The sequence below is a fragment of the Micropterus salmoides genome, unplaced genomic scaffold (genome assembly GCF_014851395.1).
Source record: "Micropterus salmoides isolate LMB-PRFRI ecotype aquatic unplaced genomic scaffold, ASM1485139v1 Ms_hic_scaffold_12, whole genome shotgun sequence".
NCBI lineage: Eukaryota > Metazoa > Chordata > Actinopteri > Centrarchiformes > Centrarchidae > Micropterus > Micropterus salmoides.
Genome location: NW_024040263.1, coordinates 24,227,461 through 24,251,456, shown reverse-complemented (window position 1 = coordinate 24,251,456; position 23,996 = coordinate 24,227,461). Strand labels below are relative to the sequence as shown.

General features: G+C 42.0%; 5 protein-coding genes and 1 pseudogene across 10 annotated transcripts; 2 read left to right on the top strand and 4 right to left on the bottom strand.

The window, feature by feature from the left end:
- Positions 1-48: 48 nt before the first annotated feature.
- LOC119899528 lies at positions 49-6,511 on the top strand. Its single transcript, XM_038714119.1, has 8 exons — positions 49-188; positions 392-434; positions 637-743; positions 823-1,607; positions 2,059-2,602; positions 3,229-3,368; positions 5,271-5,375; positions 6,237-6,511. The coding sequence occupies exons 2-8, from the start codon at positions 401-403 to the stop codon at positions 6,313-6,315; spliced, it is 1,794 nt and encodes a 597-aa protein (XP_038570047.1). The 5' UTR covers positions 49-188; positions 392-400; the 3' UTR covers positions 6,316-6,511.
- An 808-nt stretch (positions 6,512-7,319) lies between these two features.
- On the bottom strand, positions 7,320-7,943 carry nanos3 (nanos homolog 3). The gene has a single exon (XM_038714647.1). The coding sequence runs from the start codon at positions 7,941-7,943 to the stop codon at positions 7,320-7,322; it is 624 nt and encodes a 207-aa protein (XP_038570575.1).
- Positions 7,860-12,995, bottom strand: si:ch211-286b5.4 (afadin- and alpha-actinin-binding protein). 5 transcript variants are annotated; one of them, XM_038714122.1, is made up of 13 exons: positions 12,453-12,995; positions 12,236-12,287; positions 12,038-12,147; positions 11,903-11,971; positions 11,694-11,817; positions 11,530-11,608; positions 11,330-11,450; positions 10,733-10,886; positions 10,530-10,633; positions 10,288-10,449; positions 9,866-9,983; positions 9,593-9,761; positions 8,948-9,116 (listed from the first exon to the last, which is right to left on the bottom strand). In XM_038714122.1, exons 2-13 carry the CDS (start codon positions 12,285-12,287, stop codon positions 9,026-9,028), a joined length of 1,353 nt encoding a protein of 450 aa, XP_038570050.1. In that variant the 5' UTR covers positions 12,453-12,995; the 3' UTR covers positions 8,948-9,025. The 5 variants fall into 5 exon arrangements, with proteins under 5 accessions (XP_038570051.1, XP_038570050.1, XP_038570049.1 ...); XM_038714123.1 differs by lacking the exons at positions 8,948-9,116; positions 12,453-12,995 and adding an exon at positions 7,860-8,009; XM_038714121.1 differs by lacking the exon at positions 12,453-12,995 and having other exon boundaries at positions 12,236-12,432.
- Positions 12,996-13,331: 336 nt separating this feature from the next.
- Positions 13,332-16,661, bottom strand: LOC119899530 (guanine nucleotide-binding protein G(I)/G(S)/G(O) subunit gamma-10-like). 2 transcript variants are annotated; one of them, XM_038714126.1, is made up of 3 exons: positions 16,447-16,661; positions 15,791-15,954; positions 13,332-14,326 (listed from the first exon to the last, which is right to left on the bottom strand). In XM_038714126.1, exons 1-2 carry the CDS (start codon positions 16,534-16,536, stop codon positions 15,829-15,831), a joined length of 216 nt encoding a protein of 71 aa, XP_038570054.1. In that variant the 5' UTR covers positions 16,537-16,661; the 3' UTR covers positions 13,332-14,326; positions 15,791-15,828. The 2 variants fall into 2 exon arrangements, with proteins under 2 accessions (XP_038570054.1, XP_038570053.1); XM_038714125.1 differs by having other exon boundaries at positions 15,828-15,954; positions 16,447-16,655.
- Positions 16,662-20,522: 3,861 nt separating this feature from the next.
- On the bottom strand, positions 20,523-22,341 carry LOC119899839 (pancreatic secretory granule membrane major glycoprotein GP2-like; the record flags this gene model as incomplete). Its single annotated transcript, XM_038714628.1, has 5 exons — positions 20,523-20,609; positions 20,710-20,785; positions 20,896-21,055; positions 21,173-21,415; positions 22,175-22,341. Coding segments are annotated over 5 exons (687 nt in total), but the record flags the coding sequence as incomplete, so codon positions are not given.
- Positions 22,342-23,006: 665 nt separating this feature from the next.
- LOC119899837 overlaps positions 23,007-23,996 on the top strand; it is a 7,611-nt pseudogene continuing 6,621 nt past the window's right edge.

Here is a 23,996-nt window from a genome sequence, read left to right as displayed (position 1 = left end):
CACGCCCATTACTGACGTAAAACCCCGACGTCCCCGGCTCAGGTGGGTGGTCGCATGAGCGTGGGAAAAAGCATGACTCGACAATATCTCAGTTTAATGTTACAGGCACAAAATCAGCAACAATTGAGTATTTGACCTTCAGCAAGTACACTCAGTACCCAAGGCATACCTTGTACTTTCTTCATTCGGTTAGTGTAACTTGATTTGTGTTAGCTAGCTGCCTGATTACATTTACTGTTTTGAGGGGGGAGAATTCAAAAACTATTGTTGGCTATAAGCTAATCACCAAGATAACAATGGGATTTATCTGTTGTAGTTGTGTAGGATTTACTTTTAACATGTACTACTATGTTGTCATGTAATTCAACTTTCTTTCTTTTTTATTCTGTAGGAAGAGGAGATGGCAAAAGGAAAAGCTAAGATCAACAGCAGTGGTAAAGGAGAAGCTATTGCCCCATAATATGGACTATCTTTGATGTGCTGCTGTTGAACAGAAATAATATATGATTATTTGATGTTCTGAAACTAAATGTCAAGTGATATACTGCTGCTTCAATTTATCGTGGATACACTCCTTTTAAGTGTTAATAAGCTACAGTAATTGTTGATTACTTGAGTTGGTCCTTATGTGTGAAGTCAGCTCAGCTCCACCCCAGCCTCGATCACTCAGGTCAAGGAAGAGGGAACATCCAAGTGATGACATTTCCAAGACTGAGGATATTCAGGCTGCTCTCCATCACCAGGTAATTTAGGTGATTGAAACAGAACCTACTTTTACATCATACCAAATTGCTGACAAGTCCTTTTATTTATTTATTTCAGGACACTGAAGGAAATAATCCAGCAGCTGATGCCACAGTGCTCCAGGGCCACCAGTCCTCTCTGCAGGAATCTTCTCTGATTTCACCTCAACAGCATCAGGCTGCAGAACAGTCCTGTCTCACCAAACAAGGTCCTGCCATAGAAGAAAAACATGCAGAAGCAAAAAACGTTTACTTAAAAGATGAGACGGTTAAAGATTTTGCGGGACAAGAAGAGACTATAGTCACCAATCCAAACAATGACTCTCAGCTGGAGGGCTTTGGAGCACACACTGATAATGATGCCAATAAGAACAATGAGGAAATAACTGCAGAGGATGCTAGCAGGCCATCATCTGAAACATGCAGCGATCATGTCCAAGTCTTCTTACCAACTTCTGAAGAAGATGTTGGATCCTGTGCAACATCTTCAGATGAACAACTGGGTGCAAAGGAGAATTATCAGTGCAATTTGGAGAGAAACCAAGAAGCCAGCGATGTATACATGGCTGATGTGAAAGAAAAAATCAAAAAGGAGGCAGCAGCGGGGCTACCGGCCAAAAAGAAGCGAAGGATGGGGATGTGTGGTCTGACAGAGAAGGAACGGAGTCACTTTCTACAGACACAGAAGCGCGAAAACGGGCAGAACGGATCGGAGCGGGTTGAGAAGCAGATTTGTAAAAACACAGCTGACCTTGTGGCTCAGGAAGATTTACCATCCTCACTATCCATCCCAGTAGGCAATGCCACAGAGCAGACCGAGGCCAAGATAAACCTTGTGTCCAGCCACTGTGAAGGGGATGACAGGTTAGAATAATGTAACAAGGAATCTAAACTAGATGATAAATATCTTTTATTCTTATATTTATTCTTATTTTTAGATTTTAAGTTTCATTTGGGCATTTTCATGACATCTACCAGAGGTGGAAAGAGTTTTGTCATGTGCTTCTCAAGTTTTATTATAAGTCAACAACATTTGTACTCTATTGTGGATGCATTTTAACTGTTGTGTAATATGTGAAGTCACTGAAAACATTTCAAAGGTTCAAACATACAAAAACAATCAAAAAAGACCACAGTGGAAACAAGTTATTTGGCTTTATTGTGTTTTTATTCTTTCTGATGGTTTTTGTAGTTGGGGCATCTCTTGTTAGAGGCGTCACTTTTATATTTGCAATCAATATTTACAATCAATAAAGATGGTTATTGTGAGTTGTTATTTCCCTCCTTGACGATAACATTGTTTGTTAACACACAGGGCAGAAACTGAAGTCCGCATTGTTGTCACTACCTCAGATGGGACCAGTACTGTGTGTGATCCATGCTGCTCAAAGGGAAAGAGATGTGAGGCTGAAGGAGGCATCGCGTGTGGTCTAGAACAACCTGGTGACACAAAGTCAGATCCACCTGCTGAGGAGGAGATTTGGGGGAATCAGGAGCAGCAGGAACTCGAGGAACATACAGCGGAGATTATGCCTCAAAGAGCTCATGAACAAGTGAAAGAAGGGCAAGATGGGCCAGAGGTAGTCGTCCAAAGTCCTGCCACTGCTCTATACTCCAAATCAACTCAAAATGAGGAGACTAAGAACCTGGATGCAATCGAGACTGCCCTTCTGCAGGTAAAGACTGTGACCAGGACAAGAGATGAGAAGAAGGAAGAGTTGACTCGTGATGCTGGGGATGCTGACGGAGCGGAAGCAGGTGCTTCATCCACAGACTACCGGTCAGCGAGATTTAACTGTGGCTCTGTGGAGCTCTGCGGGGCTGCAGTGACGCCCAGTGGCTCTGAGAGGAACGACAGTGTGAGTGACCAGTAGTTAAATGATGGGGAGGGTACAAACTTCCAAAATACCAGTTTAGTGAAGCTCTTAATGTCAAGTTTTTGTTGAGACTGTTGTCAAAAATGTCTTCAACTGTGTTTCAGTCAGTATTTTCTTCATTAATGCAGTTTTTCTGTCGTCCATCTGCCGCAACACATAACTGCGCAGTGTTTCTGACTAATGCACCTGCAAGAGATGTACTATAAATTAGTGCTGAAACAATACATCAATTAAGTGATCAACAGACAGTTTATCATGAATATGATTAACTTTAATTCTCTGAACTGGCAATGGCCGTTTTTCGACTAAACCATTCATTTAAAAAAAATTGACTGAATGATGAAAACAACTGTTTAGGTGCTGTCGTACTGTAAATCATAATTACAAATGCAGCTATTCAGATAACTCATTTTAAGCTGAATACTTAACTAGCTGTGCGTACGCTTTAATTGACATCTGACAGTCACCTGTTACATGAATATAAGTTACAAGTATACTGAAAAATACGCCAAAACAAACATTTGCTAAATTGATATATCCTGAAGTTTATTTTTCTGTCTACCTTGTAACTTTACAGAAATGGTTGATTTCTTTTTGTTTTTTTGCAGCATAATCCAGATGATGAACCTTGTGCTGGTCCCTCAACTGTGAACACTGAGCCCCCTCAGGCCAGGGACACCACTGATCTGTTTGGATCTGGGTACTTGGATTATGTGTCGGACTCACAGTTGAACGCCATTGCTCTGATGTAAGAAAGGAGCGAAGATGGTTAAATCCCAATATAATCCTGACAGGAGTGTAGAGAAAGGGAAGGTCAGGAAAGCAAGTGAGCCTCTGTAGACTGGCTCTTCAGATAAACACCCAGTGTAAACAAGCTCAAGTTTAGTTTATTTAAGGCTCTGGAAACCCAATAGTGTCCTCTTCCAAACAACTTACTGACTGACAGGTTGTAAAAAAAAAAAAAAAGAAAGAAAAAAAGAAGTCGAAGCTCATTTGACACCAGCGACTGTAAACAAGGAATGGAAAGTATTACATTTTAACAATCACACCACCAACTTTTATTGGCCAGGTATGCGTATGCGAATTTTACTTTTACTCTGTGTTTAATGTACATACACAGAACAAGCATAAACACTCAGGACAACAAGCTCAACAAAAACAGACAAACTATTACGTACAGATACACACAAACATAAACAAAAACAACAGCATTTGTAGACAGCAAGACAATAGTGCAAAGGATGCTGGAATAAAAAATTGTGCAGCTATTTTTATGTACATGAGGATATGATAAATACAGTTTTGAGTGATGATATTTATGTTTTAAAAGAGAAACTGAGAGTTCAGTGTTCTGTAGCGCAGAGGGGAGAAGTTGGAACAGGTTGTGTGCAGGGTATGATTTGCACCAATGATTGTTTCTGCTGTCCTGGCTGTCCGTTGTAGTCTGCTCTGGTCCTGTTAGGTGGCAGATCCAGACAGTGATGGATGAACAGAGAACAGACTGAATAATGTTGTTGTAGAAATGGATCAGCAGTTCCTGAGGCAGGTTGAGCTTCCTGAGCTGGCGCAGGAAGTACATCCTCTGCCGGGCCTTCTTGATGATGGTGTGTTGGGCTCCCAGTTTAGGTCCTGGAATATAGTGGATCCCAGAAACCTGAAGGATTCCACAGCAGACACAGGGCTGTTGAGTATGGTGATGGGGGGCAGAGTTAGGGGCTCTTCCTAAAGTTTGTGATTCACTGACAGGTAGAGGCTGGTACAGTGAGCTGGGTGAGTTTGCTGTGGAGGATGTCCGGGATGATGGTGTTAAACTGTGAGCTGAGGTCCATAAACAGGATCCTCATGTATGTCGCAACAGAGTCAACATGTTGCAGGATGTAATGCCGTCCCATGTTGACTGCACCATTGACTGACCTGTTTATCCGGTAGGCAAACTGCAAGGGGTCCAGCAAGGGACCTGCAATATCCCTCAGGTGGACCACCACCTTTATGTAGGTGCTCCTGTGGTGGAGGGTTTTTTGGGGACCGGGATGATTGTGGAGCGTTTGAAGCAGGAGGGAACTTCACACAGCTCCAGTGAGCTGTTGAACATTTGCATGAAGATGGGGGCCAGCTGGTCAGCACAGATTTTCAGGCAGGATGGTGACACTCTATCTGGCCCTGGTGCTCTCATGATCACTGAAAGAGCTGACCCACTTCTTCACAGATGAGTGGGGGGGGGGTTATCAAATCTACAGTAAGACACATTCATGTCGTCAGCCATTTGGTGCTTCTCCACAGTGTGGCGGGGTGGTCTCCTGTAGTTGGTGATGTCCTGCAAGCCTTTTATTTACATTAATTATCTGGTCAGCCATGTGTAGTAACGGCTCACTAACACAGCACTGAGGTGGGATGTAATCACTGACCACAGTACACAAGGAAAACTCCTGCGCCGAATAAAGCAGTTTGCAGTTAATGAATGAATGAAGTCTCAAAGTGAAGACTACAGGATTTCCTGAACACTGTGACATCAAAACATCAATATTTTTGACAGACATTTTCCTATAGCTACACATTTCCGTACTCTTATGGAATTCACAGACTCAAATGTAGGATTTTTTACAAGCTTAAACACCATATCCATATAACTTTTCACTTTCTCCCCATTCAGTGAGGAGGAGGTGATGGAGATAGAGGGCGATCTTGGTACCCCAGACTGTCATGAAGATGCTACAGACCTGATCTGTGGGCTCATCAGAGAACTATCCTCTCTGAAGTTAGTAAATGTTTCTATTGTTCTCATTTTATCCAGTAGTATCCAGTTGCTTTTTAATTCAAATAGGATAGTGGATATAGACAGGAAATGAGGGCGTGAAAGAGGGGACGACATGCAGCAAAGGGCCATAGGCTGCATTTGAACCTGAGCCATGTGCATGGGGGCCCTCTACCTGAGCTAACTGCTGCCCTATCCAGTCTATTCCTTGTCCTTTGGTCTCCTTCTTTTCTAACCTCCCTCTGCATCCAGCCCCTGCTCCTCCCACCTCCCACAGTTGAACTTTTGACTTGTAGCACCATTGGTCAGTTGCATCCTCTTCACACCCACCTCTGTGCTCTAATTGGCTGGAGTGTGTAGTCAGCTGTAGACTGCTTGGCACCTTTAGCCAGGGCCATCTGAGGGACACTGCACCTTGTCTGGTCAAGCCCTGAGGTTTAGGCTTTGATGTGGATGTGTGTGCTGAGAGAAAGTCTAGGCAACAAATCATGACACACTGACTTTAGAAGAAACCAATATATAGCTTGCTCACCTTAGAGCAACACATTTAAAGCACAAAATACAAATCTGCATGAAGAAAATTATGCATGTTTCAGAAAGACTGACATTTGGATGATCTGAGGAGCTGCTAGCAACAAAATTATGAAAAAATGTCAGTCTAAAAGTAGAGTTTGGGATAAAAACTGTTTAATATAATGACTTTACAAATTTACTTCCATAAAACCTGGGTATACTTATTTTACTCAGTATGTTCAGCCTGCCTTAATCTGCCCTACAGGTTGTCAAACACAAAGCTGACGGTGAAGATGTTAATAGAATTATGGAATCTGATAATCAGCATTTGTTCTGTCTTCTTTCTTCTAGTCGCAAAGTCATGGCTACTCATAGAGAGATGGAGAACCTGCGCCGTAGCAGTAAAAGTTCAAGGGGCTCCATCCGTTGAGGATTTGTTTCAAGTCCCTGTCATCCTGATCTTACAGTTGCCTCAGTGGTTTGGGAGTAATTGTTAAAGCCTTTAAATAATTTACTTTAAATCTTATCTTCACTCTTCTTGTATTATTGACAACTGAAATGTTCCGTTTAATGGCTCAGTAGTTCTGATTCTTTTCAAATAAAGCTGGGTGTTGTTTATTAAGTCAGTAATCTGAGTATTATTCTGTAAGGATCGTCTTTCATTTGTGAAATATCCAGAGGTAAATCTGCCCCCATGGCTTTCTTAAATTCTGTCAAATAATTTCAAAGAATACAAACAGATGTTGTCAACTTAAACATTTATAACTTCTGGCACACAAGGGTATTTACACACAAAAATGTTCGCAGTTTTTTTTCCTCCACAAAGTCAGAAAAGCTTAAGTACAATAAACAAAATTATTAAAAATAAAATAAACATGCCTCAAGAGCAGGAATTTACACCTCAGAACAAGAACAAGTCACTCATGTTTGTTGTTTTGTTTTTTAAATTTAAAATCCTGAAATGGTTAGATGTTTACATGCTGTAGTGAAGTTATTACTGATGACTGTGCTTCTTATAAAAGGTTTGATAATGTTAGAATCCTTCAATGCATAGACAGAAGATATGAAACTGGACATCAGAGGGCCACGTTATAAAATATGTAAAACAAACATACATTTTCCATTGTTCTTTTTAAACTCCTCCCAAACATAATATCTGGCAGTAGTTATTGAAAGTATACCTACAAAATAAAATAAAACACCAAACGGACGCTGTTTGAAGGATAGGCCGACAAAAAGACCAGCTGGAAAATAACTCCAATCAGCATTATAGAAGGCTAAGTTACACAGAATCTCTACCAAAGCATGCAAATAAAAACAAACCAAACCACAGAAAAGCAAAAACACACGCATGCTAATAAATAAAACCCACACTCAGTAAAATAAAGGATGATTCAGCCTTCTGTGTCTGTTTGCTACCCGCCACCTGTTGGTTCAGCGTCTGGACTTGGCGTACACGGAGCTGTACGCGCTGTCCACCTTTGGACAGAAGCGCTTGGTGTGAGCTCTAGTCCCCGTGGCTCCGCACAGAGGACACACATACTGCCGCAGATAGGGACACAACACATCCCCGGCCTGACTTTTCAGCCAGTGGGATCCGTACACCTTTTCGGACTCCCCGTTGTGCTTGCAGAAACTGCAAAACATGCGCTCAGGTGATGGAGGCAACACCGTCGGATCCGTTGCTTTGTAACAAGTGGTCTTCGTGCGCTCTTTTGGCCCCCGGGAGCCCGTTGGTCTTGTGACCAGCTTCAAATCCCCCCCGTCTGGTGTATTAGCACCTAGGGAATCTGAAGCGTACCGCAAACCATCAGGTGGACGCTGATGAGCCAAAGGGTTTGGCAGCGTAGATTTAGTAGCCAGATCTGGCGCACAGGCTGCTCCGAGGTCGCCACAGGTGTCAAAGCGCACAGCCACCAGAGCCTCGCACAGGTCATCGCAGTTGGAGACTGGCAGAGAGGACTCGGTGGCGGAGTTCCGACCCAGGATTTCTCTGATTGTGTCCGACAGTCCCATGTAGTCTGTCCATGGTTGGAAGCTTTTGCTGTCCGGATCCATGAAGCTCGACAAGCGATGATCAAGTCCCCACAACACGCCGTTCATTGCAGCTCCTTCAGGGCAACACTGCAGGCGTCAAACGAGAGAACAAAGTTTTGATTGGTAATTGAGTACAAGTGGTGGCACACTCCCCAGCGTGCCAGCAGCCAATCGCTTTAGCGCATGGACAGCGCGTGCAAGTCGGTTACCTTCTCAATTTACTCCAATCAAACAAGTTGAATGATGCCTTTGTGCCCCCTTATGCTCAGTTGCATGGCCTTCACTGTACACCAAGAAGCCACGTCGTTTTTAATTCATTGTTGTTTTTGTTTTTAATAGTTGGGTTATCATAAATCATTGGTTTAATCAGAATAACTTTCATTGTCAAGGTATATGTACACATAGGAGGAATTTGACTGTGGTTTTGCATTTCTCTCTACACAGAACAAGCATAAAACAACAAGACAATAAGCTCTGCAAGAACAGACAAACTACACTCAAACATTTGGACAGCAAGACAATATTGAAATGCAGCAGGGTGCAAAGGATGCTGGAATAAATAAAGTACGAGGTAAACAGATGTGATAAATACACCATATAATATGAGCCTCATGCATGGATTTTTAAGTGAGGTTTTAAAAAAAACCAAACTGAAATACAACAATGAGGAATAAATAGTAGTTTACAGGTGAAGTAGATGTTAGTCATAGTGTACAGGGATTGTCCCTGACACAGTGTCTGGAGTTAACTGTGGCTAAAAACTGTCAGTTAGCTTTGGTGAACAGTGCTGTGTAGTGCAGAGGGGAGAAGTTGGTTATGTGCAGGGTGAGATGGATCTGCAATGATGTTTCCTGACTGTGGACATGTATAAGTCCTGAATGGAGGGCAGGTTGGCACCAGTGGTCTAAATGCAGTAAAAAACAGTAGTCATAATTAGCCACAATAAAAAGGCCAGGCCAGATTACCACAGAAAGGAAATCGTATTTGAACAGCACACTTTCCAAGTGGAAAAAAAAAAAAAAAAGTCGGGTAAAAATATAATCCATCTTTATTGATTACTTCAAAATAAGGTACATAGTTTAATCACCACAATCCAAATTGTATTAAAATGACCAGTCTAAGTGTGGAGCCTGTGATGTGTCCACCATCCCGTCTGCTCGGCTATCCCATGTCTCTGACTGGGGCTCGACTTCTCTGGTGGGTGGGCGGGCAGGCAGGGGTAATGGGCAGAACATAAAATCCAAGTAAGCTTTTAAAGATCAAACAGAATATATCACAGTGCAAAACAGCAATTTCATACATGGAGTCAAACTCTAACATCACTGTGTCAAACTCGCATGCCTGCTTTAACTGCCAAACTTTTACATATATTGAAAACAATCTCTGATGTCCTTCATTTCTGACCCCTGTTTATTACCATTAGCTGCCCCTATTGTGAAGGGAATTTCATTTAAAAAATAAAAAGGGAGAAAACCACTGAAAATGTAGTAGTTGCGTTTGTTTATTCTGACTCGGCGCCACACAAGGTCAGATTTTACTCATTCAAAGCACTGACATTGCAGACTTTGTATTTATGATAATAATGCATCTTCACAGGCAAAGTTTTTTGTTCACCCCCCCCCTCCTTTTTGTGTACACAGTTAATGCTGTGAACGTAGGACCATACTAACCTGCAGTTGTATGACAGATTGAGAGCAGAGTAGAGCTCAGGAGTGCTCGGGGTTTGAACGCTGACTCTTCCTTGATGTAATCCAGAAACAGCAGCTGCCTCCGACTTGGTGGAAGATGGAGTTATGGGAAGACAGCCAGATATGCTGGTGGGCCCCAGACCTGAGAAATCTGGAGTCACATATGCAGCACGTGTTTAGGACTTGTGGTGAAATCATTTCACCTCATTAAAAAACATCTCACTCCTCCACCCTTTAATTTAACTGCATACTCACTGAGAGAAGTGCTATCTCTTCTGTTGTTGCTTGTCGGTGCTCCTTTACCAAACAGAGGCGAGTCACACAGATACTGCTGCTTCAGGAGAGAGGACTTCTGACGCTCAAAATCACGGCGCTGTAGATACAGAAAGATTACATTTACAGAGACACAAGCAGTCTTTTAAGTCAGAATGCTGTGCTCTTCTGTATGAGGAAACTACTGTAAATGCACAATCTGATCTTTGGACAAGGCGCCCGCAGACAGTGAATACCTCTGACAATCTTTTCCTCATAATAGCTGCTGCAATCGCCAACCTTACCTTTTTAATTTACTCTGTATTTTCTCTATTACACCTTTTAATTCAGTGGGGACCCACAGCACATTTTTTTTTTTTTTTTTTTAAATACAGATAACAGTCCCTGCCTCATTTCCTTCCAACCTCGTGGCTTAGCCGGATGGCAGCATCGGTGAAGGACTGCCTCTCCCTTTCAAAAGTCCGCTTCTGATGCTCAAGTTCTGCCCAGCGCACCTGAAGACGTTCCCACTCTTCCAGAAAGTAAGAATCAGCCAGTTCAATGGGGACCGGTGAGGTAAGGCTGTCCTGCAGACAGAAACCAAGGAGTGTATTTCAGTCTGACACCAGCATGAGTAAGTGAGTGAGTGAGTGACAGACAAGTGCACCTGCAGCAGTTGCTGCTGCAATCGGACAAGCTGCTGACTCTCCTTCAGGTCAGTTTCAAGTTGAGCCAGGAGCTTGTCGTGGTCGGTACCAACACCAGTGCGGCCTGCAGTCAAGATACTGTATTAGACTAGTGTTTCTCAATCATTAAAATAAATGAAAGCTGAAAAACAAACCTGGAAATCCTAAATCTTGTTGTGTTTACCTTCAGATAAGATGTCACCCATTCTCCGCTGCACCTGCCTCCAGCTCTGAACCACACCTCCTGTTACATGGTCACCAAGCGCTACCTCGGCTTCATCCAGCCTCTTCTCTTCAGTTTGTGCCTCACCACAGACATCGACCATGTCCGACAGAGTCTTAAAAAGCCACAAAGAACATGCACTTCCACTATCAAAGAGGACCACACCATCAACAGATCTGTTTAAATTATTTATTAATAAACAAAGATGTGCACGACGGAACCCCTTATAATGCTATTGAGAAAGGAGGAGATGAGGAAACAAAATAGAGAAGTTTGGGGTGCAGAATGCCAGAGCAACGAAGAGGAAATGGGTTGTTGGGCATTTATGGAAATGATTGGAGTGGAGTGATTGATAGTAGCTCCAATAAATGGTCCTTGTTTTGGGCAAGATGCTTTAACAAATCTGCAGCAGCATCTGCTGGGGAAGATCATTTGAAAGATCCAGAACAAGTACATACATGTTTTGGGGATCCTTTTTGACAAACGTCTATGTGACCCAATGACCAATGCTAGTAACTGACCAGCACTTAGCTTAAGAGGCTCTGTTCTTTTCCTCACCTGCTTCATGTCGACTCTGAGCGCGTGGAGTAAAGTGGTGAGGCTGTGGCGCAGCTTCATCGCCTCTCGGAGCTCTGCTTCTCTGCGTTCCAGCATCAGACGTAGTGTCGCCTCCTCTCGTCTACAAGGTGGAAGAGAGCCAGTGAGGATTAGAAAGAGGCGGGGTGCGCGTTTGAAGGCGATGATAAGAGCCAACTTACTTTGCAGTAGATCTGAGCGGTTTGATCGGCTGTTCTCTTTTGCCTCGACCACCAGGCGGAAGGTTCAACACCTCTATGGCTGGATAGACAAAGGCAACATGGTGAATGTATCCTTTAGTGAATATGATATTAAGCAAACAGCGGTGTGAGAAACTCTGTCTCACAGGGTCCTTTTTCTCTGTGTCGGTCAGTCAGCTGTGACAGTCGCTCCTTCAGCCGGTTACTCTGCTGCTCGCGACGCTTGAGCTCAGCCTCTTGCTGGTTACTCCGCAGCTGCAGGCGAGAGCACTGGCAAGGGAAGATTTTGAGAAAGGGGAATAGTGTGAAGGTATTCTGATAGTTATACTCTAAAGACCACATGCGTTCAACTTACTTTGGCCCGTTCACATCTCAGCATGTCCTGAAGCCTGGCCACGTGGTTATCCATTTCTTTTAGATGCTCCTACAAGATAGGTTTTTTTTAAACCACAAGCACGAATGTGTTTCATTCGCTCATATTTTTACCCACCCTGAGTGAGTCTTCTTGCTCTTTGTGCTCCTCCCTGTCAGCCCACCAGGAGGCGCAGTGAGAGCGCTCATTCAGAGGGCTAGGGCTTTGATCCCTGACGATATAAGAATCTGTAGTGGAAGGATGGGGGATTGTTTTACAAGTGTGCATGGTCTGAAGCCTTTGGCTCATGTAAAGATAAAAAAGTGACGGTATTACCTGAGTACTCCGGGCATCTTGTAACTCTCCTCTGGCCAAACCTGGAAGCCATCTGGGTGCCATATTCACATGTTAGCAACAAGGGGACATTCTACTCAAATGTAAAGTTGTACCACAACAGGATCAACGCACTATGTACAGATACCTTATGGGAATAATACGTTCTTTGAACATTAACATTACTATAGTGACAATGCATCAGTTTCAAGTGCCTTACCTGAGCTTCCTCTGACAGATGCCACCTTTTATTTCCAGGTGATGGCACTTCTGCTAATTACCACCGACCATGGTGCCAGAAGATGGAAGCTTCAGGATTTCAAATTTATGCAGTCAAACGGATTCCAACTAAACTTTAACATGTGCACCAGTTTATAAGTATTTACTATTTTCTGAAGGCGTTGGGGGCCAAATTCAAAGAAATATCCATGATGGGAGGAACACATTGAATAATCCCCAAGACATCAGCCAATTTAGTTTTACCTCAGCATTTTCTAAACTTCTATGGAGCATGAACCTGTTTCCAGTACCAAAATTCACAACACGTCAGCATGGGGTGGTACCTTTCAAGTGAGTTTGAGCATGGTGTTGAATGTCTTCTCAACATGTTTAGTCTTTCCCTTACAAATATCAATAAATCACGACCCTGTCTTTATATGAAACAATCCTGATTCTGACACACTGTGACTCATGAATTTGCAGAGTTAATGGAGCTGCCTGTCTAGTATGGTCAGATGCTACCATAGTCATTATTTGACCAAATAAATTTAGTCCAGCAGTTCACTGGTGGGCTAAATAACCACCCCATTCACTTTACTATGACCAGACACAGCTGACTTTGGTCCAATGATATTTTTGGAAATGTCATGGTTTGCATATCCTCCTGCTTTTACTCACACACCGGAACAATCTTACGCTGACTTGACACTGAAATCAAACAAAGAGGCTTCAACCTCTACGAACCATCTCCTTTCACCTGTTCACACGTTTTGGTAGCAAAAAAACCTGAAGGCTTATGGGAGAGTCTCAAACAATTACAAAGTGCTATTTTCATGATTGATATTCAAAAAAAATAAAATAAAATCACATGCACCATTCATAAGTGTCCGAAAAAGTAATTTAATTTCTAAAAAGGTTGCCCACAGTAGCTAAGTTAAGAAAAAAATACAGGCCAACAGTGGTGAAAGTTTTGGTTGATTGGAATATGATTCCAGTGTGGAAAACGATTAATGCAACAAGTCACTACAGCATGATTCATATCATACAAACAATATTTGGAAATTTTGACTTACATGAACATCTGCTGTTTGGCCATTTGTGTATCTAAAGTGATATACATTAAATTTGCTATCAGGTTGTATTACCCAAATAGTGTTAAGGCCTTGGCGTGTTTTTTCTTTTAATACAGGAACATACATGCTAATAAAAGCAACCTTAGCAGGCTGTAAATTATATACAGAAAAAAGATTGGATAAAAGGTTATACGACAATCACATGCCCTGCACTGATTAAAGTCTGTACCATGTTGTACTTCAGAGTAGTAGTAACACCTTGACCATTGCCACAAATACATGAATGTTTAAGACACCAATCAGTTTAGCTCAAAAGCTTTCAGTGCATCTTTTGGCCACAATATGAAATATAGTGTGTGTGTATCAATATAATATTAAATTAATGTTTGATTTTTTTTCCCTCCACCTGCTACATAAAACACATGAGTAAGTTGTACACACAGTAGCCAATCACATGGGCCGAATTTCACTGACTGGAGACAGAAACCATTAGGTCAGGAAACTGAGACCGGACATGTTAAGTACTAGGTAAACCGAGAACGGCTTAATCATTAGTCAAGTTAGTGTCAATAACTGTTGTTTTTGAACATGTAGAGTTTGGCCCTGCTTTAATGTAACAGATGGGAGTTATGATACCATTAGTTTTGGCAAACAAGTGGAAAAGTTCCCTCCCCCGAACCAATCAGTCCCACGTTGCATCATCCCAGGAAGAGCTGCTGGTTGAGGACACAGCGACATCAAGTACAAGTGAAGAAAGCCTTCGACGGATAAATTCAGAAATTCTCAACCACCGTTCTCTCTGCTGTGAACAGAAAAACAGAAACACTTAAACTAATCACACATTAAAAATACAATGTTTATAGGTCTCTTTTCTCTGAAGACATTTGTACACATCACAATAGGAAAATGGAAATAATAAAATGAATGACGGCTGAATTCCATTTAGCAGCTTGCTAAGGATCTCGTGTGTCACAACTATTTATAACACCACACTTAAGTGGCACTGATATATTACCTAACTGTATATTTAATTTTATGATAAATATTTATATAATATTCTAAAATTACATGCAGAAGTCCATTAAACCATGGCTCAGTACATTTTTCACTGCACTTTGTTCATTGTTATGGTCATTTAGATTTACCCACACCAGCTTGCCAAGTATGGTAATCTTGTTAATCTGAACAAAATTGTGAAAGATTTCCAGCAACTTGGTGACTGGTTTACAATATTTCTAAAATGTTTAAGTAGAATAACAACAGACATGTCAAGATAAAGTTGTATGCAAGTCACCAACATGTGTGTTTTAAAAACATTGACAAAATGCACAGAATGGTGCTTTGTTCTGAGCCGTATATTTGCATCTAAATTATGGAGGCACTTGACCAAGCCACTGAACTGTAGTCATGTGTGATAAGACTAATGACTGCTAAAAGATAAAGCACTAAACTCACAGAAGCTGGAACAATCAAATGTTTGGCACTTTTGCTTTACAAATGATGTATACAATTAGTTATTAAAATAGTTGCCAATTAATTTCTGTCAATTGACTTATTGATTAATTGTTGTATTTGTAACAAAAGTATAATTAGATATTAGATTAGAATTTATCCACAACAGGTCTAAACTTGCTTTTGCCTTCACAAGGTGGTCAAGCATCTATATTAATAATAAATTATAGCAGAGGTCAAAGCATAGTACAGCACAATAAAATAAATAGGCACAGAACCAGCGGCCTAATTAGCAACATAATTGGAGCTGAAACAATTTGTCAATTATCCCATTCTTATTCCACTGAGGGAAACTTAATCTGCAATTATTTTAATAGTCTATTAATCTTTTGAGTCGTTTTTCAAGCAAAAATGTCAAACATGTGCTTGTACCAGCTTCTCCATTGTCAGGTTTTGGCTATTTGTTCATTTTAAATCATATTTACTACATGTAAATATATAATATATTTAGGTTGTGGGCAGTTAGTTGGACAAAAAGATCAATCTGGAGATGTCACATTGGTAACCTGTGATGGTCAAATGCTGTTAATAGACAAAATGGTTAGTCAAGAAAATAATTTGCTAATTAATCTAGCCCCAAACCTGTATGCAGGGTTCAATAAAGTCAAGACATGTGAAATATTAGACCTTTTATACTGCTTCTCTAGTGGGACTTTATAGCACCTGCCTAAATTTAGTAGACTGGTTTCAGTGTAAACTGTGAATGTGTAATTAATTTCTTCCCTAATGTAATTAACTGCACATATTAACTCACCATCCTGCAGCCTCAGTGGAGGGACGAGCAGACCTACCTCAGAACAGGGAGCAGGACTTAGGGGGTCTGAAGGGATTATCACTAGAGGGGACCCCGACCAGGAGAGGGTCCTTGGAGGCATTTTGCAGACAGAAGTTTCTCAGCTCAGCAGCAGCCACGGACACCTGCAGAGCCAGACAATATTCGTGTGTGGGACGAAACATAGCAGCAAATCACATGTACGGTATCTGTAATGCTCTGTCAAACCCAGTCTCTCATTTAGCTGCATACTCACACTTACTGCCACTGTTTTGCGTAAAATTTACAAGAGCGCCACAACGTTACACGGGCGGGTGTGTCCTCCACTGTGTAACTTTTTAGTAGACACTGTCCCGTTGTTTCCTTTAGAAAACGAAGACTATGAGATTTTAATGAACGTGTCACTGCTCTCGATACGATGACGCGTCAAAGTGGATACGCTTCCCTGAAACGTAACTTAAACTTGAAGTCGTGGTTTAAAAGTCCACCAGAAACCAGCCTGCGTGTGACTTTGGAGACCACTTTGTTGAGCCTATGATGTGAGAGTGCAGTCGGTGTCATTTCTGCAACAGTTTGTCTCCGCCATTCAACAGTAACGTTAGTCTCTGTCTTCCGTGTTTGTGTGTCAATGTTCGTACCTTTATCCTCCGGACACTGGCCTCTAACCGGAGCTGCTTCACGGCCCTTTGAGCGACAATTAAGTTGTTGCTGGCATTGTTGTTGGACATGACGGCGGCTGTCGGCAGAGAAAAGTTGACGGATAAATAATATAAACGGGCAACACAGGGCGGAAAATAACCCCAACTGCCTTAAACCCTAAACCCGTTTGGGAAACATTGGTCACTCGATGCCCGGCCTCCTCTGTGCCAGCACGCCTTTCTATTGGGCGCTAGGCGTGTCAATCAAAAAGTGGCTAGAAATCCACGCCCCCCTGCATTCGCTGGCCATTATTATGAGTTTCCTAGAGAGCAGAGCAGGAGTGGATCCTGTGACCTTCAGCTGGAGGTGAACAACCACTAACACTATGGTTACTCACCACTTTATTTAACTTACCACTTTGTTACTATTTTAAATAAGACATGTTAAATATGAGTGTACATTTTGTTGCTTGAATTTATTGCACTCACACCCACCAGACCAGAAAGCAAGTGAAAGCTGTGGTGGTCAACACCACACAGTCTGGTGTGGATCGGATACCAGGTCCAGGATGAACAATATCAATACCAAGGCTGATACGTTATATATCTAAAAATGGCAAATGGACTACGAGGATATCGCTGCTCACATGCATGTGATAACAGATGGTGCCCAGGACATGATCTAATGTGAGACAGATCCAATTATTTTGAAACTTGAATATTTTAATGTCGATATAATAAAAATAAAAAGAGGATATGACAGCTCTCACCAATCAAACGAATAAGAACAGAACGCCACATCTCAGATTACACAATCAACAACCAAAGTTAAAAAATATATATATTAGAAGAAACATATTGCTGAACTCAGACAAAACAGAAATCCTGGTCATCGCATCCCAGAAGATGACAAAACTGCCATCTGCTGGTTCCCTAGTAAATCACATTAAGAACCTTGGTGCTTGGTTTGTTTGGTTTGTAATTTAAATTTCGAGCAGCACACCACAAAGCTTGTTCAATCATGTTTTTATCAACTTAGAAATATAGCAAAAATTCGATCTATGTTAACTTTTAAGGACACCAAGACCATTTTACACGCCTTCGTCTCATCACGCCTGGATTATTGCAACAGCCTTTTTACCTGTTTAACCCAAAAATTTATTGATCGACTCCAGACTGTCCAGAACTCAGCTGCCAGGCTTTTAACCAGAACAAAGAAATATGACCACATTACTCCTATTTTAGCTTCATTACACTGGCTCCCAGTATGTTTTAGAATTGACTTTAACATTTTATTGATCACTTTTAAAGCTCTTCATGGCCTCTCGCCTTGTTATATTTCTGAACTTTTAGTCCCATACACACCAGCACGTACCTTGAGATCCTCGGGCAGAGTCTGTTGTCTGTTCCAGAGTCTCGACTGAAAACTAAAGGGGACAGAGCGTCTGCTGTCAGGGCCCCGAGGCTCTGGAACAGCCTGCCCGAGGAAATCAGGTCGGCTGAGTCAGTGAACTCTTTTAAGTCCCTTCTTAAAACATACTTTTATAGGAGAGCCTTTCCCGATTTTATTTGACTTTATTTTATCCCTTTTATTTTATTCTATTTTACTTATTTTATATTTATCTTAAACATGTATTTTAGTCTTTTCAATGTTTTCATGCTTTTATCTTGTATTTTTTTTGTATTATTGTCTTTTGGGTATTATTGTCTTTACACTTGTTAAAGCACTTTGTAACTTGTTTTTGAAAAGTGCTCTACAAATAAAGATTATTATTATTATTGGTGAGTACTGTACATAAGCATGTTTGTGTGCACATGAAACAAAACAACCCAGGTGAAACTGATACCCTGATCAGGTTGCAGGCCCGATCTGAGTCAATAATGTCAAAAATGCTTCCGACATTTTAAAGTAAACAGAATTTTTTGATTGTGATAAGTATGTCAGATAGTAAAGGGACTTCTGTTTGAATATAATTCTGTGGCAGTTAGCCAGGCATGGTTTCATGCCTGTAATCCAGTTTAATAAAATACACTATATTGCCAAATGTTTTAGGACACCGCTCCGAATCATTGAATTCAGGTGTTCCAACCACTTCCATGGCCACATTTGTATAAAATCAAGCATCTAGGCATGCAGACTGCTTCTACACACATTTTTGAAAGAATGGGTCGCTCTTAGGAGCTCAGTGAAGCGTGGTACTGTGATAGGTTACTACCTGTGCAATAAGTCCATTCATGAAATTTCCTCACTATATAGTCCATGGTCAACTGTTAGTTGTATTATAACAAAGTGCAATGCAAAGCGTTGGCTGCAGTGGTGTAAAGCACGCTGCCACTGGACACTAGAGCAGTGGAGACCTGTTCTCTGGAGTAACGAATCACGCTTCTGTCTGGCGATCCGATGGATGAGTCTGGGTTTGGCAGTTGCCAGGAGAACAGTAATTCCCTGACTGCATTGTGCCAAGTGTAAAGTCTGGTGGAGGGGGAATTATGGTTGGGGTTGTTTTTCAGGGGTTGGACTTGGCCCCTTAGTTCCAGTGAAAGGAACTGTTAATGTTAGGAGTGTGGTTTTTGTGTTCATGTCTTTCCTGTTTAAGTCTGTTTTTGGTTCTGTGTTTCTCTGTGTAGTCTTGTTCAGTTAGTTCCTAGTCCTGTACATTAGTTAATATCTTTTGTGTTTACTCCTGCTCTTGTGTTCCCGGTTTTGTCTTGTGTATTCCCTTGTTCATTTACTGGTTCTGTTTAGCTCGTACCTGTGCATTCTTGGTTATTCACCCATGACTGCTTGTCTAAGTGTTCTCTCTGTTACCCCCTGTTGTCTCTGCCTGCCTGCCTCTCTGTTTTCCTGCTGTCTCTCTGCCTCCCTCGTTAGCCTCATGTCTGTCACCTGTGTTGCTCCCGCCCTGCTCGTTATCCCTGGTATATATGTGTGGTCTTTCTGTTCAGCCCTTGTCTGGTCATTGTTGGTGTTACTCCCTATCAGTTGTGGCTCCTGTCTTGTCATGTATTTTGTCTTTCTAGTCTCTGCTCTTGGTGTTTTGGATTACTTGTGTTGGATTTTGGTTTAGTTTCTCATTATGGCTTTTTATAGACTCACTCAGTATGTAGGTGTGCTCGCCTTTTGTTTGTTTAATTAAACCACTGAACTATACCTGCTCTGTGTCCTGTGTTTGGGTCCTCCAACCTGCTCAACCCTGCCTCACCAACCCACACCCACCGTAACAGTTAATGCTTCAGCATAGCAAGACAGTTTGGACAATTTCATGCTCCCAAAGTTGTGGAAACAGTTTGGGGATAGCTCCTTCCTGTCCCAACATGACTGCGCACCAGTGCACAAAGCAAGGTCCATAAAGACATGATGAGCGGGTTTGGTGTGGAGAACTTGACTGGCCTGCACAGAGTCCTGACCTCAACCTGATAGAACACCTTTGAGATGAATTGGAGGCCAGGCCAGGCCTTCTCGTCCAACATCTGTGCCTGACCTCACAAATGTGCTTCTAGAATGGTCAAAAATTCCTGTGACTACACTCCTAAACCTTGTGGACAGCCTTCCCAGAAGAGTTGACGCTGTTTTAGCTGCAAAGGGTGGGCCAACTCCGCATTAAACGGGTTAAGAACGGGATGTCATTAAACTTCATGTGCATGTAAAGGCAGGTGGCCCAAAACTTTTGGCAATATAGTGTAGCCTACATGTTTTTGCACAAAAGGACAGGATTTGAAAAAGGTTTCTTCTGTGGTTATTATGCATGAAAACTGCATGTGACACACCAAACTGTTCAGTCAGTTTCAGCCCAACATCAACACCCAAGATTTTGCTTAGTTGGTTTGAGACCTCATAGTTGCAATTTGGTTTTACATTTTGTTGTTGACTAGTGCATGTTCCACCATCAAGGTTCAAGGTTTTGTTTTTAAACAAAGTGATTTTATATCACACACACATACATATATATATATATATATATATATATATATATATATATATACACACACACTGTCAAATCACACCTGTGCTAGAAATAAACACAGCAGAATGTAGCTTTTGGTATCATTTTTATTTTAAACCCCATGGGTTTTTTTGGTTTTTAGTAACCAAACAAAATCACAATATGCAATGTGTTTGTATTATAACTGTGTGTTACCAGCTCCCGAAGGTGACTTGTCCCCTAAAGATAAATAAAAAAGAGAAAAAACATGGTTATTAATTCCATATAGTTCATTGTTTTGAGACATCGGCCCTGAGACCAAATTATCATTTATACTCACAACTGATTGGTCCAACGGTGAGGGGCATCAAAGGATCAGAGCTGGAAACAGAGCGGTACGTCCTACTTGTGCAATGCTACATGGTGGGAGAGGGTGTAAAAAGAGAGATACCATCAAATCCCAGTGTTTAAGCAGCATTGAACATGGATTGACAATGCTATTGTTGAAGTGACATGTGTGACTTACTGGAACACAGGAGAAGCTCCTTTGGTCACACAGGCTGAGGCTGCAATGAAGGAAAATGTCTCGGTATTCATTCTGGAGCAGGAACGACAGGGCAGAGAAACGAGCTTGCAGGGACGAGCCGCTCTCAGTCACTGACACCTGTTGGCGGTCAGTGGGACACCTGGCAGAGAGGATGGAGAGGGTCATCAGGGCTATTACACATCTCTATACATTTAACTTTTTCCCATTTATATTATCCTCCACAAACCATCTGCTGGTGCTCTAGAGGGACACTTACTTGTTCTGGATGAGATAGTATCTCATGGGGTCGTCAGGGTTTGATGAGTGAGTGGCATGGCAGTCTTCCAGAACGACTGCAAAGCGTGGATCTCTCTCCTCCACAGAAACGCCCACGTACAACGGTGACCCCACTGGCAGGATGACCTGGCCTGCTGGATAAGTCTCAGTGTAGCTGGAGTTGTGGAACAGAGACATGGAGGCTCTAGCTTTGGATCCCGAGCCTGAAAGGCCACTTTCCAGCCTGTCAAGAAAATATGCTTTTTTGTTATGGCTTTTTTTTATTGCTTTATTTTTTTTATCCCAGAAAGGTCTTGACATTTCTCTTTGATTAAAGCTGTTTCTTTCATTCAGATACAAACAAATGGCAACTACTTAAAATGTTCTTTTCATTGTATATCAGCTAGATAGCATAACCATCCCTCTGGTGTCTTCAGGTACATCCTCGCTGTGGTGCCTAAGGTTTCTGTACTGTTGTGGTGCTTCATGCCATAATCAGGGGACTAACTGTTAACTAGGATGGATACATACCATACACCATATTATTTATACTGAATTATAGAGGGCACGCTTATGCTGTCTCCACTGGCACTAGATTATTGGATTCATCATTAGACTAAAACAGGATTAAAATAGCACACTTATATATCACTTGCCACTGTGAATTATATGAAACAGTTGGATAGTCATCACGGACATCTAGACTAGGATCTATAAGGCCTTGCTTTCTAATTTGCAGATGTATTTATCTGTGTGTTACAACAATGCTGATCAGCAAGATCGAAAGAATTTCACTCTATCTAAGCTTCTGTGTGGAGGATTTGAAAATGACTGACTTTAGTGACTCCTAGTGGTTATATCAAAAAAGACACTGTTAGACAGCAATGTATGCAACAAATATACTAGACCAATTTTCACCAGATTTGCCATAATTTTTGTGATGTGATGTCATCAGGAACTTTATTATCATAAAATTGGTTACATTCAGTAAAAGGCTACTTACGGCAGGAATGGTCTGACAGCCACATTCAGGCTTGCGTTTGTGTCCAGGGGATAAGCACAAGAGAAAGGAAGACTCACAGGAACGACGAAGGACCCATTTCTTATTGGGTAGATAGATAAACTGTTGGAGTAGATGGCATGAGTGCGGTTGGTCTGAAAGACAGAGGATTAAATGATCACTCAGTTGAATGATTATGTCAACTTGAGAGGATTTTCTGTTAGCATCAGCATGAGCAAGTGGTTAGAGAAACTGTAATTGTCACTGTATCCCTCTCCATTCTTGGTGACCTGACCTCCCTGAAGAAGAGATTTACAATTTGGGGAAAGATTCTCCAGTCAAGACTATGTGCTAAATAGTCCAGTTGTGTGACGTCTGCAAAAACCCATGTGGCCTGAAGATCCACCAGACCAGACCAGTTGTTATCTTTATGAGATACAGGAGTTGCCACACAGGAGTCCCCCTACAGTGACCAGAACCTTTGTGTACTGCAAGCTCCACGCCAGGGCGGTTCTGAACACTGAAAGGGCAAGGGGCCAGCAGCTAACAAATAAGGGATTACAAATGAGGATATGGACGGGATCCTAGAAGCACAGCCAGAAGTGATGCAGATCAGAAGTGCCAGTCAATGTCAACCATCATTGTCAACACTGCTGCTGAGGGGTTTGGCATTCAGAAGCAGTAAATGAGGCTCCCCAGTAGCTCACAAGGTAGAGCCAGTACCACATATCAAGGCTGAGTTACCACAGGAGCCTGGGTTTGAATTCAGTAAAGGGACTGGGCTGGATGCAGAGACCAAGACCTGGGGGACTGAAGGGCTTTCATGCCAGAACAAATGCCACAGTTCAAACCAGGGAGCCTTGAAGTGAAGCTAAAACAAGCTCAGCCCCAGGCCCTCTTAAGGTCTACAAGAGGTGCCCCAGGCTCTTGTTATGCCAAGCAACATAAGCTTGGCACCAGCTGGAGAAGGGGATCATTTCTGAATGCACCATTTCAGTGATCCTGTTTGCCATGAACATGGTTGTCGAATCAGCAAATGTGAAGTATAGAGACTCTGTCACCATGTCTGGTGTTCCACAGCTCCATTGATGGCTTGACAATAACAACATCAGCGTCTAAATGCAGATGGATCCTCAAGGGTCCTGAGAGATTAATCACCTGGGCCCGGTTGAGTTTTAAAACTGGTCAAGGTCCATGGTCTTAAGGAGGGATTAAGTTAATAAGAAATTCTGTGTCTTCCTTGGAGGTATTCAGATTCACTGAGAGGCCAGTTAAGAATTAAGCAGTCCATAGCACGCTCTAGGACACAGCTGTACTCCAGGAGACCAAGGTATTTGATGTATGACAGGCAGAGGAGGATAGCTCTGGGTTGCTGGGAAGTTAAAGGCCTGGCTCAATCAACATGGGATCCAGGTGTTTTGTGACCGTTGCTGTTTAATGAGGAAGATCAGCCACTTCTTGCCATGGTGGCTGTGACTTCCACAAAGTCTGAGCAGCCTTGTCTTATAAGCAGAATAACAAGCTACAGCGACCCTTCAGCTGCCTGACTGAGGAGTTTGCGGTTACTTGGGCAAGGGTGGTGGTTTTTAGGGGTGATTTTTAAAATGTGATATCGACAGCAGTAGCATTATGCTAGATTTATGGGTTTAACCCTGAACAGAAACATACATTACACAGAAGATAGCATAATAATACATCCTAGCTGTAAGTGGCAGTGGCAGTGACAGCAGCTGAAGATTCTAGGTGCCCACAGCTAAAGAAGGGGGCACAAGATACATTATTTAAAGGCCCCCAGAATTTGTAGCAATGCCCATGCTGAGCAGAT